Genomic DNA, 19,319 nt, shown 5'->3' on the forward strand with positions numbered 1-19,319 from the left:
CACTGGAGACACCAACAACCAGTATGTTAGGGAATGTGGTCCAAGGTGCCATATTCAAAAACAAAGTCTTAGTTCTTAAAGATCCCAGAAGATCAGGGAGATTTCCCACCGTGGACTGTCCCAGATCCAACAATAGGCTGCCCTTACTAAACAGTATAACTAGAAAAAAAAGGAGTTCATGGTCAAATAAGTGGGAGAAGCACTGGGTCAAACAGAACTAGTTCCTTTTCTGCAGGATTACTCAGGATCTTTAATTACTAACATACACTGGAAAGAGAAAAATACATTACACAGCATTTCTTCCCTGCCCAGTGTGGCTCAGTTGGTTGGAGCCTTAACCTGGAAGCTGAAAGGTCACAGGACTGATTTCCGGTCAGGGCACAGGCCTAAGCTGAGGGTTCAGTCCCGGGTCAGGGTGCATGCAAGAGGTAACTCATCAATATTTCTCTCCCCCTCTCTCTTCATCTTTTCCTCTCTCTCTAAAATATCAATAAAGCATGTCCTCAATGAGGGTAAAATTATACAGCATTTCCAAAACTTATTTTACAACAGGATGATCCTTCCCTCTCACTCTCCAGAAAAATACACTAACATGGACAAAACTGCCTGCCTGACATTACAGTGAAGTCCACAAAGACAGTTTATATCCAAACACATACTTCATCAGAAGGTGAGGTTATCTGCAGTGACACGTAAATCCGTATTACCAGTTTACCTTTATTTAAGGAAACCAAGGATGAACTTCATTACCTTTTGGTGGTCATCTCTATAGGACTCCTGCTGTACTGTTTCCAAAAGTCTCAAAGCCAACTGCTGCCTCGAGGGACCATCTTCATGCATGGATACGCAGTCTTCCAAGGCAGTAGAGGAGAGCACCTGCAGGACTGGCACTACCAGCAGCGAGGACGACTTCGGAATTTTCTGACCCTCAGCAAAAGAGAGGAGCTTCAAAGCTATTTATCGAAACAACAATTGGTGTTTTTAAAAATTAGTGCCACGCTAAACAAAATGCTATTTTATTAAAGGGTGATATGCAAGAAGTTTTCTTAGCCCTTTACAACTGGGTCAGACATATAAATAAGATGATAAATCTTATCTTTTTAGAAATAAAAGGAACATAAAAATCAACTAGCATCTAAAGCAATTTGTTTCTGTATATAAGTGAAAACCTGATGATATTCTTAGAAAAAATACGTATCGTATATCAAAGTATAAATCAACTCTTTTTTTTTTTGGCCAATACAAATTTCTTTAAAATACAGTTGACCTTTTGTCCCTGTTCTGTCAGATCCTTCCACCACCTTCAACAGAGCCAAGAGACCACCGAGCTCCTGGTCAGTGGATAGTGAGACTGATATATGTGCTTCCCCAACAAGCCCAGCTGAGAATTATATGAAGAGATTAGTAAATACACAAGCTGAAGCAGGGTTATCTTTCCATTTTAATTACTAAGAAGCAGATCAGCAAAGTCTCAAAGTTCATGAACAGCATACCAGTCAAACCCAGTTTCACAAATGATTTTTTTTTAACATGGAAACTCAATTTCCACATCAGAACCATATGAGCAAATGTACGATGACTCAGTTAAATGTATGGTCTCCCCTAGACTAACAGCAGACTGAATGAAGGCATAAATGAACGTTTTTCATGGTTTCCAAATGAACCCTGATTTACTGAGTGATGTTATTGATAGACTTCCAAGCTATAATAAATTATCAAAACAATGAACTGATATGCCCACTATACAAACACAAAAAACTCTACAAGCCTTAAATCATGTCAGTGAGTTGCCAGTATTTGTTATTAAATCACCTGGAAGTCAAACCTGAATATGATATGAAGTACAAACATAGTATGAAGTACTTCATATTATTAGAGGAAACAGAGAAACTGTTTCTCTAACACTATTAATTTACATTTTTCCCTAAATACTAGTTTTAATACATAATTGTCTCTGAGATATGATAAAAATTCATTGTTTAACAAAGCAGGAAATGCATATAATACAAATATTTATATATTCTATATTATAAATCTTCCAGGCATTTTTATAAATTGCTATTTACAATCAAGGCTGGGGTTAATAATTAAGAAGCATAATATTGTTAATGTGGTACATTTTTCAAACTTGAAAAAATCAATATACTCTTGGCTATTCTATTTCTGTGAATACTTGTTCCCTGTATAATAAACAATAGTTCTTCTTAATTTTTCAACAAAACATACTGGCTCAGTAATTTCCAATATGATTTGTTCAATCTAACTAAATTAACTTCCAAAGACATGGGCTTACGAAACAAAAACTCTAATATCCAGCAAATCAAAGCGTTGGAGTGGCTGGGCCTGTAGCTTCCTGTTACACACGAAACACAATAAGAGTGTAGCTTAGGAATTAAAAATGGGGTTTCCCTACAGCTTTGAAATTTCTTTTGGTCAAAAAAGAAAATCCATTTATATGAAGTATTCACAAAAAGCAAATTTATAGAGGCAGAAGGCACATTAGTGCTTGTCCAGGGCTGAGGGTGGGACTGAGGATTAACTGTAAGTGGGCACAGACATTTGCCAGGGGGGAGGGTGATGGAAATGTTCAAAACCTGCATTGTGCTTCTGGTGGCATAACTCTGCAAATTTAGTGAAAGGACACTTTATTCTACAGTTAAAATGGTAAAACTCATGATAAATAAATAATATCTCAATAAAGCTGTTTAAAAACCTATGGTTGTCAGGAGCAGCAGCACTCGGAAACCAGACAAATGGGAGGACGGCATGTGCTCTAAGAAAAAAGGACGAGTGAGGAGGGCACAAACGAGCGTAAGTCCAATAGGCAAAAGCCGGGTAGAAACCAATCAAATCCAGAGAGTCAAGCGGCTCTTCCACATGCTAAAGCTGCTACCAGTGTAGACTGTAAGTGCCAGAGCAACTCTCCCTCAAAACCATAATGAATTAAAATGCCCAGAATAATAAACTACACAATCGGCAATTACCTCAAGCATGTTCCTAAAATGAGGGTGGGAATGTATCAATGTATCATTCCACTATACAACAATTTAATTCTTTTAATTTATTGATTTTAAAGAGAGAGAAAGGGAAAAGGGGCGGGGGGGAGAGAGCGAGCAATTTGTTGATCCACTTATGCATGCATTCACTGGTTGTTTCTTGTATGTGCCCTGACAGAAGATTGAACCTGCAACCCTAGCATATCAAGATGAAACTCTAACCTAACCAGCTGAACCACCCGGCCAGGGCTTCTATACAACATAATTTAGACAGAGTCTCCAATACCACATAGATTATACTGGACCAAATAAAGCCAGGCAACTTTAATGTAAAAGCTGCATTTAAAGGTGTGACTGACTTGCTAATCTGCCACCTTGATTCTTTACCACATTATTCTTAAACAGAACATTTTTGCCTCCCTTTAGGCCCATTCCTCACTTTTCTTCAAATCACACTGGACAGTAAGAAGAATGTTATCTTTCATTTGTTCTACATTACTTAATACAATAACCATAAATTAAATCTTGTCCAATGTGGCAAGAGCTTTGAATAGTAAGGGTACTTACTTTTTAAAAACAAATATGAATGCTAAACATTTCTTTTGTTTCAAGGGTTTTATGCTATTCTGAGTATGTTGTACAACTGTTAATAGGTGATATGCCCTTCAATATATTTATCAATGTCATTGCTACATGATTCACACTAAAATGTCCTAACAAACAGCCAAAATACTTAGTAGGCTCTGACACATGGAACCTTGTTGGACAAGAAAAAGAAGGTCCTAGGTGGTAATGAATAATTCAAAAATTTCCAGAATGGAAACTTAAAATATACAAGATTTTATAGCATAACAGGATATATATAGTTCAAGTGACTACTACCAACACACATGTTACATTTACTTTTTACTCTAACGAGTACATGTTTATTTACCGAGACTTAAGATGGNGTTAATAGGTGATATGCCCTTCAATATATTTATCAATGTCATTGCTACATGATTCACACTAAAATGTCCTAACAAACAGCCAAAATACTTAGTAGGCTCTGACACATGGAACCTTGTTGGACAAGAAAAAGAAGGTCCTAGGTGATAAGGAATAATTCAAAAATTTCCAGAATGGAAACTTAAAATATACAGGATTTTATAGCACAACAGGATATATATAGTTCAAGTGACTACTATCAACACGTATGTTACATTTACTTTTTACTCTAACGAGTACATGTTTATTTACCGAGACTTAAGATGGGCTTCTGCTGACTTGCTGGAGTCTGTAAAAGCAGTAAAGCCATTCCGATCATGACCAGTTCAACAGGAAAATCCTGAAGAAGAAAACAAAAGAGCTGCTGAGAGGTCCAGAGCCACGGCTTTATAACATGTATCCAGGAAGAGTATATTCTATATGAAAGATTATAAACCTATTACAGTTGCCCCTCCATACCTATGGGCTCCATATTCACAGATTCAACCAACTACAAATCAATATCTTTTTTAAAATGTTATGTTGTTGTTGACATTTACTATGTACTTAATACCTACGATGGTTGAACCTGTACTGAATAGGTACAGACTTCTTTTTCTTGTCATTATTCTCTATTATTCCCTAAGCAATACATTATAACAACTATTTACATAGCATTTACATTGTATTAGGTATTATAAATAGTCTAGAGATGATTTAAGGTATACAGGAGGATGTGCATAGCCTATCTGCAGAAACTACGTTATTTTACGTAAGAAACTTGAGCATCACTAAGGCTGGTATCCACAGGGGTCCTGAAACCAATCCTCCAAGGATACCAAGGGATGACTGTATACAAAACACCTACAGTGCACCTGCTCTACTAAAGGAAGAACTGGTGAATGCCTGAGAAGTCATATATAAATTCCAAACCTTATCATATCTGAACAAGAAGAGGCCAAAAAAAATGAGAGGATAACACCTTAACACAATATATCTACAAGTTTTAAAAACAGAATCCTTGCAAGCCACTGAAAACTACCTGAAATCCTTAATTTACGAATATTTCATTTCTGAAAAGTAGTTCAATTGTCTACTTACCTAATATAGACATGATTCACCTATATAATTTGCATAACAAATTACACTAAACAAATTTTAATAAATCATACTATAATAAAAGAAACATTAGTACCCAGGGAGGCAGGTATTCTTTATAAGTTATAGTAATTTATTAAGCATATTTAAATGCAGCAAAGCAATAACCATAGAAAGTTAAAATTATTAATTTCACTAGGTTTTTGAACAAAATGAAAAAAAGAAGGCTACACACATTAAGTTCCAATAAATAAGATGCAAATGACATTAGATGTTATTTGAGGATTCTAAATACAGAGAAAATTAATGTACTGTGGAACTAAAGAAGAAAGGTCCATCACATGTTGCTAAAATTACTTCATTCTGATATTTTACAGAAGTGCCTACAGAAGAGAAATACCTATAAATAAAGAGGATAGGTAAAGAGAAAAAAAGGATATGTGAGGTAGAGCCACGTCAAAGAAACACTTGAGAGAAAACTGTCTGAGCCATTCAGAAGTCATAGTCTTGGAGGTGCTATCAACTCTGGCACAGATTAATAAATATATATCTATAAATCTGGGTTATACATTTAAAAAGGTAAAATTAACTCTGGGTGGTGTGGCTCAGTGGATTGAGTGCCGGCCTGCAAACCAAAGGGTCACCAGTTTGATTCCCAGTCGAAGGACATGCCTGGGTTGCAGGCCAGGTCCTAGTAGGGGGCACATGAGTGGCAACCCTACATTGATGTTTCTTTCCCTCTTTTTAAAATCTCTCTTTAAAAAGGTGAAATTAATCAAACTGCAAAATCTTGTAAAGTGCTTGTTTATGGACTTCAAAAACCCAACTAAAGAGAAAAATTAATTTGTGAATATTCTTGAATGAAATATATTCTAATTTGTGTTTTTGGATTTTACATATAGTCATTTTAAAATACCATCAACAACCATGAAGCAATTGTTACCTATCTGAAAACAATAAATGCATTTTGAAACACATACACTTACAGTATACACCATCACACTATTCTTTCCCATTATCTTTTCCTCAATTTCATTTCAAACTCTCCAAGTACATAAGAACACAAAAAAAGAAAAGCAGCACAGGAATTTAAATTTCAAACTTACTGGCTACCAACAGGGTAAGAGACAAAAGCATTGGTGTATGCTAACGCTATCACTGGAAAGCCTTTTCACACAAGCTGTCACCAAAAGGGTCACAGTGTAGCTTTTCAGGGTTCTTCAATGGCATTTTAAGTGGATGGAACTTAAAGGTATGAAGGCATAAACAAGACTAGCCTGTTCAGAAGAGAGGGTGAAAGGAAAATAACTGGAGATTCAAGACATCAAAAATAGAAAAAAGTAACTGTGGAGGATTAAACCAACTAATCTTAAACTACTCATACTTCTGAGAGGTTACAAGATTTTTGTTTGATTTTTTTTCTCTTTATTTTTTATTTATCTGTATCAAATTTTTTAAAGGTTTTATTTATTTATTTTTAGAAAGATGGAAAGGGAGAAAGAAAGTGAAGGAGAGAAACGTCAATGTGTGGTTTGCCTCTCATGTGGCCCCCACTGGGGACCTGGCTCATAACCCAGGCATGTGCCCTGACTGGGAATTGAACCAGGGACCCTTTGCTTCACAGCCCACACTCAATCCACTAAGCTACACCAGCCAGGGCGTGTATTAAAATTTTTATCAGGTACAATTCTGTTAATTATAGACGAAGAATAATATAAAACTTTTTGGTGTACAATAGGAATAGGTTAAGTGTGGATCCTTCCTTGCTCCTTAAGGCAGGTGAAAGATCCTCCAATGGCTGATTTTTTTTAATTGTTGACACTATCACATGCGATTGATTGATTTTTGATGGACACCAAAAATGGTACCATTTCATGAGGTCTTTTCATAAAAGCCTGTGTTGGACATACCACATGCTACTTCAAATACTACAGCCACTGCTGTAGTTGCTCTTGCTTCCTGCCCCAGACCAGCAAGAGATGCAGAAGCACAGGGAAGTTAAAGCCCCACAGGCCAAAGCTTGAGAACTGGGCAAGAGAAGCCCAAGGACAAATACCTTCCCCTTCCTTCAAGAAGATTCTGAGATATACATTCTACTTCTCAGAATACTCTGTGGGATGGAGCAACTGGTTGCTGGTAGCAGTCAGTGGCCACCCTGATAATACAGTTAAACCTCAGTTCTCAAACATCTCAGTTCTGGAACAATTCAATTCTCAGCCAAGTTATTCATAGAAAAAAATATCTCAGTTGCCCAACAAAACTTTGCTTTCTGATTCTCCACCCAATAACCCTCTCATGTTAATACCTATATGATCAGTCAGGTGTCTCTCAGGCAAAAAAGGAGATTCGGTTTTTGAACAAACCACTTCTCCAACAGTTTTCCAGAATGAAGTTTGAGAACGGAGGTTCCGCTGTATCTCTATTGCCTCTTCCATGGTCAATATTTCACTCTTCTTGTCCCTCTCCCACCTGCTTGCTGTGATCACACTTGTAAATGAACTCCTGCCACATCAAAGCTTTGTGGAAATGTAATGGGGTACATTAGACCAGAGAGTGCCAAAAACTCAAGCAAGGGACCCCGATTCAGGCAGGGTACCCTAGACGAAGTGAGGGACAGCTACTTCCCACTCAGAAGGAGGGGAACTGCAGAAGTGCTGATTCGGAGGCACTCATGAGGGCAGATTAAAATAGCAACCATGAGTTGAGGGGGCCAGATGCTGCCAGACAAAGAGAAGCCTGTGTGTGGCTGAGGAACTTTTGCCCTTACTAAAAATGGCAGCAAAACAGGGTCAAGAAAGCTAGGTTTTTCAATACTTAGAGAATGGGGCAAAGGTAAGTTTACGGTTATTCATACGTAAAATAATACAATAATTAATAATAATATAAGAATAAACTGTTTTGCATGCTCACAACTGTAAACCTACTTTTGCCTCACCCTTTATACTTCAAGAAAAGGCAGGGAGGGCATGGAAGGGAACACCTTTAGTATAAAAGATGCCTAAAAGATCATGCACGCCAAAACTATACTATGTGTAGGTGCACACATTTAGGTGTTAAAAGTATTTTAAACATATAAGAAAGATATTCCTATAGAAGTCAGGGTGGTCAGGGAACAGAGGAGTTTGTAATTAATGTAACAGGGTGCAGAGCTGGGGGGGCGCCAAAAAGAGCAAATCATATTCACCACAGCCCATGGTTAGGGAATGGGGGAAGGACGTGATATGGCGAGAAGACACTTTTCATAACAAAAGACAAGTTAATTGCTGTGCAGCTGCCCCAGAAGAAATGTAGACATGACTCTAAGAGCATTCACTGACTTGTGACATAGCCAGGGCAGGTGGCTCACCTGGATGTCCTGTGTCATGGGGTACTCTTGCCCTGACTAAAGATGGCAGCCAAATGAAGGTAAAAAGATTCAAGGAACTGGCAAAAGCAGCTCATTGTAGGAGGGACTGGATATCAGGTCATGTAGGAAGCGCTGGGTGAAATTTAAAAATAAGGGCAGGCAGCCATGAAATAGCAGCCAGGCAGTTTGAAAGGGTATAGAAGGGCCATCCGTCAGCCATGAGGACAGTAGTGAGTGGCAGCCATAGGAAGGCAGCCATGAGGAAGGGGGATTCGGCCATGAGGTGTGGTGTGTAAGGAGGTGCCACACGGTCTGCAGTAAGGAGATGCCATGCAGTTTTGGATTACGAGCAGGAGCATGAAAGAGGAGACCTGCTAGGAAACCTGCTTGGAGAACACGGAGGCAGAATTAATGCAGGTGGGAATTACAGGGACCAGCCTTGTCACACATGGATTAGTGGGAGATGCCTGGAATGCTGAACAATGTACCAGGAATGCTGAACCACGGACTTCTGCTTTTCTGAAAGATGGTACTTCTTGCTGGTATATTCTGAAGCTGGCCTGGTTTGGCAAAGCAGGGCAGGACTATGTGTTTTCTGGGTGTTTTAAAGGGAGTGGGACTTAACAGAAGAAATCCACCATTATTCTGAATCTGTATAACCTTTAAATAAACAACCCTTTCCTTTTTTCCCAAACTTTTGCATTGGGAGTCACGCTTTTTGGCAGTGGGCAATTGAACCCCACAGGTGTTCCAGAACAGCATAGGTGATGGGGTTCTGTAACATTAGGATGGAGCTTGTGGGAAACTTCTGCGGCGGCTGAAAAAGTTCAAACTGTGTGATACTTACTAGGATGTTTGCCTTATATGTGGTGGGGGAAGTGGGGCATCACCTGAGGGTCTAGTTTAAAAATCCAAATGCTTAAGGCCCACTCAGCTATTCAGTATCTATAGAAGTTTAAGACCCAGGCTCTTGCATTTTAATAAACTTTACCTAGTGATTTTTATGCACACTTGTTTGAACCATTTCACTGGAAGGTAAGCTTCACAACCCTTGCTTGTTTTCACCTAATTACCTATAGCAAAGTGTTTGCCATAGAAGCTTAATAAATATATACTAAATGTGTATGTGGAAGAGGGGCAGCTATACAATAAAATGGTCAGAGAATGACAGTAATTTTATAGTAACTCTACAAAATTATAATTGATATTATGCCCACTATTCAAATGAACCTAGTACAACCATAAAGAAAAATATGAGGTATAGTTAAAACACACAGCTCCTAGTAATTCAGCTATGTAATATTTTATCTAATATTTAGCCATTAAATATGTTTATATTTTTCTATATATTATTTATCATATACCTAATAGGTATAACTATGTATGATATAATTATATAGGTATATAATATAGGTATAATTATATATCTGAATGTGATATATGATCTTATATATATATTTATATAATAGGTAATAGGTATTATATGACAGATTACTACATATTATTAATGCATGTTACACTTATATATAATAGATAATACATATAATATTATAAAATATCATTATATAACAGTATAAAATAGCATTACCTATAGAGTCCCAACATATGTAAAACCACTGTAACCACAAGACTGACAAATTGACAGATGAATTATCTGAGCCTTCATCAATTCCCTCCTGTCACAAAAACCTCTCCATTTCCTTACTTACCATTCACTCCCTTAATCCAGTCTGGTTCCTGCCACCACCACTCCACTAAACCGGCGTCCTCCAATGTGAACAGTAAACTGCTCGCTGCATCACAAGAGTACACTGACTTTATACCTCCCACTTTAAATCCCCTCTCCATGCAACTGTTCCCCATTCCCCTTTTTGAGATCTCCCCTCCCTTGATTTTCATGCCATCTGTATCTTCTGTTTGTCATCAATCTTCTAGCCATACTTTCCCAGACTCCTCTTTACTAGCACACTCCAAATATCAGCAGTGCCTGTGTAGCTGCAACACAAGCCTGTCCTGCAGTCCCATAGTAAATCTCTTATCACAAAGTAAGTATCTACAAATCTATACCTTTAGCTTAGGCTTCCATCTAGAAAACCACACAGCCAATAATTTATGATGCATACATACCTTAAACCAAGCATATCTCAAACCAAATTCATCATTTTCCCTCTAACACCAGCCACCATTTCTCAAAGTGAATGGCAGTATCCAGCTGTACAAAACAGAAATCTCAAACTCTACCAAGGACCCTCTCCTTCACCATCTAATCAGCCACAAGGCCTATTGATTTAATCTCCTATATGTTTCTTTCCCCATTTTCATTTCCCTAACTAGCACCTTGCTATAAACTAACTTGTGTCCTTCCAACACCAAATTCACTCACTGAATGTGCCAATATAAGTGCTTGGAGTAAAGAAGCAATTAAAGTTAAATGAGATCATAAGAGTGGGGCCTTTACCAGTCAGATTAGTGTCCTTTTAAGAAGAAACAATGGAGAGCTCACTCCTGCTCTCTACGACGTGAGGACACAGCAAGACAGCATCTGTCTACAAGCCAAGAAGACAGCCTTGCTAGGAATCAAACCAGCCAACATTCTGATCTTGAACTTTCCAGTCTCTAGAACTGGAAGGAAAAACTTCTGTTGTTTAAGCTCTCCAGTCTGTGGTACTTTGCTGTGGCAGCCCTGGCAGTCTACGGCAGCCCTCCTCACTTCCCGCCCTGTGTGTGCTGCCCTCCTCTAAACCCGCCTCGACTCCACCATCAGAATGACCTCCCACACACAAAATAGCAGGGCACCCCTCTGCATCCTATTACCTAGAAGATAAAACGCATACTCAAGTATTATCTCCTGTACCTTAATCCTTCAACAATACCCAACACCTTTTTGTTTTCTGAAGAGGCCACGCTTGCCTGCTTGCCTGCTTGCCTGCCTGCCTGCCTGCCTGCCCTCTCACATTTCCGAGTTTCGGCACATGCTGTTCCAGCAGCTGGAATGCCTTCCCAGCCTCTGGTATGAACTGGGGAAAGTCCTACTCAGACTTCTCAAATCTAAACCCATGCCCTACTTTCCTTAATTGTGATATTTAAATATATTAAAGCATTTACCTTATTGTTTTGCAACTACTTGTTTGCATGTTTGTAAGTCCCTTGAGGTCACAATGTACCTTTTCATCTAAGTATTCTACAGGGTTTAGCATATACTAAATATTAATTACTCGTGTTCTACATGAATAAATGAAAAAACGCCAGAGTGGTAGATCCTTAACTGATGATCTAAAGCAGAGGTATCTCACTCGTTTCCACCAGGGGCCACATCAGCCTCGTACACAGTTGCCTTCAAAAGGCCGAATGTAGAGTTCCTTGCCCCTAGTGAAGGAGTAGTTACATTTCTACAGTCCTAAAATTACATTCGGCCCTTTGAAGGCAACCATGAGGCTGATGTGGCCCCCAGTGAACATGAGTTTGACACCTCTGCTCAAAAGAGTATTTAATGATTCATTTTTATAATAAATAATATTAGTAGTTGTGGTACATTAGCACTGTGATTCAATCATGTTAGAGCAACATACCTTTGACATTGATAAAGAGCATGATAAAGAGCCCATTCACCCAGCTCCTTTATAAAAGACCCACTTAAGCAATAACTGACATCAACATTTCTTACTATTCTTACCTCCCTCAGAAGTTCAACACTGTGTGCCAAAAGGTGAATTAAAGATGAGCATTCCCCAGTTATCTTTAAGCTGACTTCACAGACACACAGCAGCTGAAGGGTCAGCTGGGTAAGCTGAATTTTCCAAAAAACAGGATGACGCGAAAGGCTTAAATATACTTCCTCGATAAACAGCATCACTTCTGTTGTCTGTATCAAATCTTTTATCTGTTTAAAAATGTCATTATATGATGATTACAATAATGTACAAATCAAAGAATAGTTTAAAGCTATACAGGAAATGTTAACAATAAAACATTTTCCTTAAAACCTGTAAAGCCTTAAGAAGATGCAGACATGTACACAACTCAACAACAGTTAAACTATACAACCTTGCCTTTTCCTTTTGTCGCTAAACAAAATACAACTTATTATTGTTTTTATTACTGCTGTCTGATATTAGGCATTTTCACTAATTTTTCTAACTTCTCCAAGTACATATTTCTTTAGCCAAATTACATAACAGTGTCAACATTTTGAAGGAAATTAAATTGGGTTTTGAGTTCTCCAAATGAACTCTCCTTTCTACAAATGCAACATAATTACCTGGTAGTGAAGGGTTAGCATGTTGGTCTAAAGCAACCCTAAGTCCTTCATCTGCCAAGGTACTTTCTCAAAAAGCCTTTACTGAGAGCATTGTTTCAGTCTCAGCAGGTGTGAGGAAAGAGCATATTCAAATGGTAGGGTATCTTCTCAACAGGTATTAGGTAGGAAAGACCTGGATGCTCTTGAAAAGTCTCAATTCAATTCTAACCCAGCTGTTCTGATCAAAATTCTGGAGTTGGTGTTAAGGATACGGTCCTTCTAGCAGACACATTGGAATTTCTCAAACATTACAAATGAAAAACCATCTACTTCAATCAGAAGCTTGTGTCTGTCAAACTCATCAAGAGGAAAGTCTACAGTCAACCAGCTGTACCTTTCACCAGTCACAACCACCGTAATAACCCCAGATGACTATACATTTAACACAAAGAAAAATTAATTCTTAGCAAACAAGAAAAAAAAAAGATATAATAAGGTCAAGTGAGACGATATAGCAGAAAACACATATAAAATAAGTGTGAAGGTTCAGTAAATTATTTAGCTCTTTTCAAATATATGGTGGGAGAGGCAAAGGGCCATCAAGAAAAAAAAGGGATTTAAAATGAAGTAAGGCTTCATGTTTATTTGATATTTTGTGCATATTTCAAATTTTTCATAATAAACAAAATTTTGAAAGGCAATCTCAGCAACTTACCATTACAAAGATTACAAAGGCCTCTATAATCTTTATCATTACCAAAATTCTTAACAAGGACAGTTTTTAAGTAACATTCTCTCTTTATGTAGAAATAGACCACATGCAATGAATAACACATGCAATGACAATAGTCATAATTACAAAGAAAGAAAAATTGGGACCAAAGTCAATAGTAAAGCTTAAGACAGGTAAGTCAAAATAAAGATAATTCCAAAATTTTTAAACTGAAGGACAATTGGCATTAAAAGAAAAGGAAATTGGAGTTCTACTGACTGCCACCTGATCACAGGTCAATAGGGTGCCATGGCTATTTCTTTAAAAAAAATTAATTACTGTGTTTTTCTGCAAGGGCTCAGTATGGGTCAATACTGTATTCAGCTTTAGGAAAAACAATGCATAGTAACACAATGTGAGCACCAATAAAGCAGAGAATTACTGCCAAAAAATAGTGAAAAGTCTGGACACCATTTTGTGTACAAAAGTAAAAAAAACTGATGAAGAAAGGAAGGAAGGAAGGAGAAGGATGGAAAAGAAGAAAAGGAAAGCAAAGAGAAAACTAAAAATAGGTTGCAGACTGGCTTGTTTTGTTCTAAGAATGGTGACTAATTAATAGTCTTAGGAAAATGCAGATCAATTAGAAGTACTTGCTTAAAAAAAGAAGAAGAAGAAGAACTGGCCAAATGGAGGCATAGGTAGACACAATGTGCCTCCTTGCACAACCAAAAGAAGGACAACAACAAATTTAAAACAAAAAAACAACCAGAACTGACAGAAAATTGAACTTTATGGAAGTCCTACAACCAAGGAGTTGAAGAAGAAACACTCATCCAGACCTATCGGAGGGGCAGAGACTGGCAGCCAGGCAGAGAGGACTCGAAGCAAGGTGGCAGCTGGAGGACCAGGGTGGGCAAGGCTGTGGCTGGTGGGCAAGGTGGCAGCTGGCAGACCAGGCGGTCCCACATTCATATGCAGATAAACCAGGAGGAACAACTGGGCAGGGAGACAGACCAAGCAACCCAGGGCTCCACTGCAAAGAAAAAAAGCCTCAAATTTCTGACTGAAAATACCTGCGGGGGTTGAGGCAGAAGCAGAAGAAACTCCCAGCCTCACAGGAGAGTTTGTTGGAGAGATCCACAGAATCCTAGAAAGTATACAAGCCCACCCACAGGGAATCAACACCAGAATGGCCCACTTTGCTTGGGGGTAGTGAGAAAAATGACTGAAAACTGGCAGAGAGCAGAGCAAGCAATGTTGTTCCCTCTCAGACCCCCTCCCCACATTCAGAATCACAATGAAGTGACATGGGTTGCCCCACTCTGGTGAACATCTAAGGCTCCCCCCTTCAAAATATAACAGGCCAGGCACATCAAGACCCCTCCCCTCCAAAAATGACCCAAATGAAAGAACAGGTCAGAGCTCCAGAAAAAATATAACTAAGCGACAAAGAGGTAGCCAACCTAAGATACACAGTTCAAAACACTGGTAATCAGGATGCTCACAGAACTGGTTGAATATAGTTGCAAATTAGATGAAAAAATGAAGGCTATGCTAAGTGAAATAAAGAAAAATGTACAGGGAACCACCAGTGATGGGAAAGAAATAAGGACTCAGATCAACAGTGTGAACCAGAAGAAAGAAAGAAATATTCAACCTGAACAAAATGAAGAAACAAGAATTCAAAAAAATGAGGAGAGTCATAGGAAGCTCCAGGACATCTTTAAGCATTCCAACATCTGAATCATAGAGATGTCAGAAGGAGAAGAGGAAGAACAAGAAATTGAAAACTTACTTAAAACATAATGAAGAACTTCCCCAATCTGGCGAAGGAAATAGACTTCCAGGAAGTCCAGGAAGCTCAGAGAGTCCCAAAGAAGTTGGACCCGAGGAAGAACACACCAAGACACATCATAATTACATTATCAAAGATTAAAATGAAGGAGAGAATCCTAGAAGCAGCAAGAGAACAGTCACCTACAAAGGAGTTCCCATCAGACTGTCAGCTGATTTCTCAAAAGAAACCTTACAGGCAAGAAGGGGCTGGAAAGAAGTATTGCAAGTTATGAAATCCAAAGACCTACAGCCAAGATTGCTCTATCCAGCAAAGCTTTCATTTAGAATGGAAGGACAGATAAAGTGCTTCTCAGATAAGGTCAAGTTCAAGGAGTTCATCATCATCAAGCCCTTATTATATGAAATGCTAAAGGGAGTTATATAAGAAAAAGAAGATGAAAAATATTAACAGTGAAAGGACAGCAAACACACAGTTATTAACAACCACACCTGAAACAAAAGCAAACAAAGAGGACAGCTAGATCAGGAGTGGAACCATAGAAATGAAGAACACATGGAGGGTTAGCAACAGGGGGGTGGGAGGGGGAGAAGGGGGGAGAAAGCACAGAAAATAGCATAGATGGTAGGTAGAAAATAGATAGGGGGGAGGGAGAGAATAGTGGGGGAAATATAGAATCTAAAGAACTTGAGACACATGGTTATAAACTAAGGGGGGGGAGAATGGTGGGGGAGGGAGGGTGCGGGTGGAGGGGAATGAAGGGGGGGAATAGAACTGTAATGGTATAATCAATAAAATATATTTTAAAAAAATACCTGTAATCAGTGGGAAAATGGATTACACTGTTGCTAAGATCCTTCCAAAGGCTCAGATCCTTCATTCTCATAAAGCCAATATGTTAAGTGAATAGATGTGTTTATGTTGCTAGTTTCATTTGTTTAAAATGATGTACCCCCTTTTTTTCTTCAACTATCTCAACTATATTAATAAGTCACAGATTCCTGAAAACACTCTACAGAGCTCACTTCAGAAGTATTTAGGCGTGTCAATATAGATTCACAAAGATGAAGACAAACATCTATTAAAGAGCAGAGAACAGGGTGGTTTGATAAAGTGTACCTTCATTTAAGATGTTCTGCCTATACATTACTTCCCACACAAAACAAAAGCTTTGGAAAAGCCTCAAGAGAATTCATCTTAATTAACTTTTCTATGCTTTGATTACAGGAAAGCCAATTTATGAGTCACAGAGGAAAGGTTCACTGTAGCCATTCCTTGCTAACACAAACTTAAAACAGTTCATCTGTGACCTCAAGTGATCACTTTGAAAAATATTTGCAGATTCTCTGCATTAGCTAAGCAGCATGGGGCTCGGATTCTAGGCAAAGGTCAAACCTCAATGATCAGATGGGATGGCTTGATAAATGAATCACTACACTAAAATCACAACACACTGCCAACTGGAGGTTTCTTTGTCTTTTTTTAATCTGCAGTTACGGAGACATTAGCTCATATTTATCTCTCCCTTGAATTCCCTAGGCATTTTATCCATACCTCTGTTAAACATCTTTCATCCAACTACTTTTAAACTATGACACTTCGTATACTTGTTTTAATTCTCTTGCTACATCATAGGCTTCTCAAAAGCAGGATGCATCATGGTCACCACACATGTTGTAAGGGGACCTGGGGAAACTGAAATTCAGCCAGCACTGCTCTGGTCAAGCCCCGTGTCCAGGACTGCATCTGCCTTGAGATACGCTTTTTTCTAATTTGCACAAAGAGGTCTCTCTTTTTTTTCCTTATTATTCAGCGTCTTGCACAAGGAGAAATACAGCTCAAGATTTCTTTTCCCTGAGAAGCCTCTCTTAAACAAAGAAAAGTGTTCATTTCTGTTAATCCTAAAATGGACTATGCTGATCCATATAACTGTGAATTTAGTTAACATTACATATATATACATTTATATTTATAATTTATATTTATATTTAAATCTAGATTCACTTCCTTCATCATTTCTAAAAGCCTGGGAGCATTTCTAGAGCCAGTCAGTTGGCCAGGCCACACCGGTTTTACTACTTGTATGACAAGAGCAATTAACACTGGCTGATGCAATATGAATGAAGGAGGATGAAAGGCCTTACCTGTAGGCATGGAACCATGTCGCAACACAGCTGAAGTATCTGTTGTTCCAACACTGATGGCTGTCCTTTGTCACAAGGAACCCAGGGTTGAAGTAAGACTTTTAGCAGGGCTAGTCTGAGTTTAGCATATTCTTGTAACTGGGATGGTTCACAATATAGATACCATAGAAATGGTGCCATTATTTGGACGCACGAAACTTCTGACCTGCAAAAATTGTAACACAGAAGCCAGCCACTGAGTTAAAGAGTGCCAAGCAGTCAGATATCAACTAATAGCTCATGACCTATCATGTCATTACCAAGTTAATTTTTTTTCATAATTCTCCTATTACATCATGACCTACCCAGACCCACACCAAACAGTTCCTTGTCCACTGGAGAAAATGACTCAGCACCTGGAGACCACAAGCCTGATGGCCAGGAACAGGAGAGTCTCCACCTGCACACTAGAACAGCATCTACATCTCGGTCTTTGGTGAAGAGCAGAATCATCTGAGAACCTGTTTAGACTTACAGGTGTTAGGGCCCATCATCCAGTAATATGCCACAGGTATACATTTTTGAAAAAACTCTGTAGTCCTGATTCTATGTAAAACAAAGCCGTGGTGACAACCCAAGAAGATTGTAACAGTTAATATTTACTTGTGAACTTGTTAACTGGAGTGCAAGTAACTGTACTTTATGTCTTTAAAGTAATTTAATCCTCAACACAACTCTGTAAAATAAAAAACATTGGGATGGCCAAAAAGTTCATTTAGTTTTTTCCATGAAATAAAATATATTTTTCATTTTCACCAATAACTTTATTGATTTGGATATTTTGAGTGTGTCGGCTATCTCCCACACACTCAAACTGGTATGAGGTTGATTGTTTTCAGTTAATGCCTTGATGTGATTGCTATCAATTTCAATTGGTTTACCCAACTGTGAAGCACCACCCAGTGAGAAATCTCCAGCACGAAACTTGGCAAACTACTTTTGACACCTTTGATCAGTAACAGCACTTTCTCCATAAACTGCACAAATTTTTTTGTGTGTTTTAGTTGCAGTTTTACCTTTCCTGAAATAATAAAGCATCATATGCTGAAAATGTTGCATATTTTCTTGCATGTTCAATATTAAAATGGCTATACAAAAATTCACTAATTTTGATAAGTTTTCTTTTAAATGTACAGCTATCACAATACAATCTAATAAAATTGTTTTGAATGAACTTAAAAACAGTTAAGCACTACTAAAGCCAGCTTACGGAAAAACCAAACAAACTTCTCGGCAAGCCCAATATTGTATCACATGCAGCAACTGAGGCCAAGAGAGGTGAATTAATTTACCAAGGCCATCTACTTAAGTTTTTCCCATTCAAAAGAGGAAGACCTTACCAAACTTTTAGATCTTTAGATTTCAATATATCCCAATAATTCCAAGCCCAAAGTCACAAAAATGCCAAAGGACCTTTCAAATATAAAAATTTCATCATGTCATTAACTAGTTTAAAGGAGTTTACCCTTAAGATAAAATACTTAGCCCAATTCACAAACCCTCCATATTTTGGCCACTGCTTATCTTCCCAGCCTTATTTTTTGCTCTTCTCCACTCTGCACTAACCACTAAATTATCAGATCTCTCATCATCAGGCTTCTCTTTTCACTTGCTGTTCCCTCTGTCTGTAATACCGTCCTCTTGCTCCCTTCCCTGTTCCTCCCTCTACCTAATTTCTATCATCTTTCAGGCTCTCCTTTAACAGCACTTCCTGAGGGCGTTCCCTGATACCTAACCTCGGCCAGAGCCCTATTTTGTGCTCCCATAGGACAATGACTTCATCATCATTTTTTTTAAACGTCTCTATCCCTTGTCAGACTATAAGCCTAATGAGGGCATGGACCATGGGCTTCTGTACACTTCTGTATAACCAAAAACTATACACAGTAGGCCTTCAAAGAGATGCTTATTTGGTTATTAAATTAATTGATTCAGTTACATGAAACTGTTGAGTACCTTTACAATTAGCACATATCAATTAAGTGT

At 38.3% G+C, this 19,319-nt stretch overlaps 1 protein-coding gene across 1 annotated transcript in view; it reads right to left on the reverse strand.

Moving 5' to 3' along the window:
• The window catches only part of FOCAD (focadhesin), a 330,364-nt gene that overhangs the window by 232,361 nt on the left and 78,684 nt on the right, over positions 1 to 19,319 (reverse strand). Inside the window, exons 7-10 of the mRNA XM_037061968.1 lie at positions 17,295 to 17,499; positions 12,080 to 12,286; positions 4,236 to 4,323; positions 751 to 953 (exon numbers count right to left, since the gene is read on the reverse strand). Of these exons, the coding sequence (XP_036917863.1) occupies positions 751 to 953; positions 4,236 to 4,323; positions 12,080 to 12,286; positions 17,295 to 17,499 (703 nt within the window). The remainder of the gene's footprint in view (positions 1 to 750; positions 954 to 4,235; positions 4,324 to 12,079; positions 12,287 to 17,294; positions 17,500 to 19,319) is intronic.

Source organism: Sturnira hondurensis, unplaced genomic scaffold (genome assembly GCF_014824575.4).
Source record: "Sturnira hondurensis isolate 20B ecotype Veracruz unplaced genomic scaffold, ASM1482457v3 Scaffold0013559, whole genome shotgun sequence".
NCBI lineage: Eukaryota > Metazoa > Chordata > Mammalia > Chiroptera > Phyllostomidae > Sturnira > Sturnira hondurensis.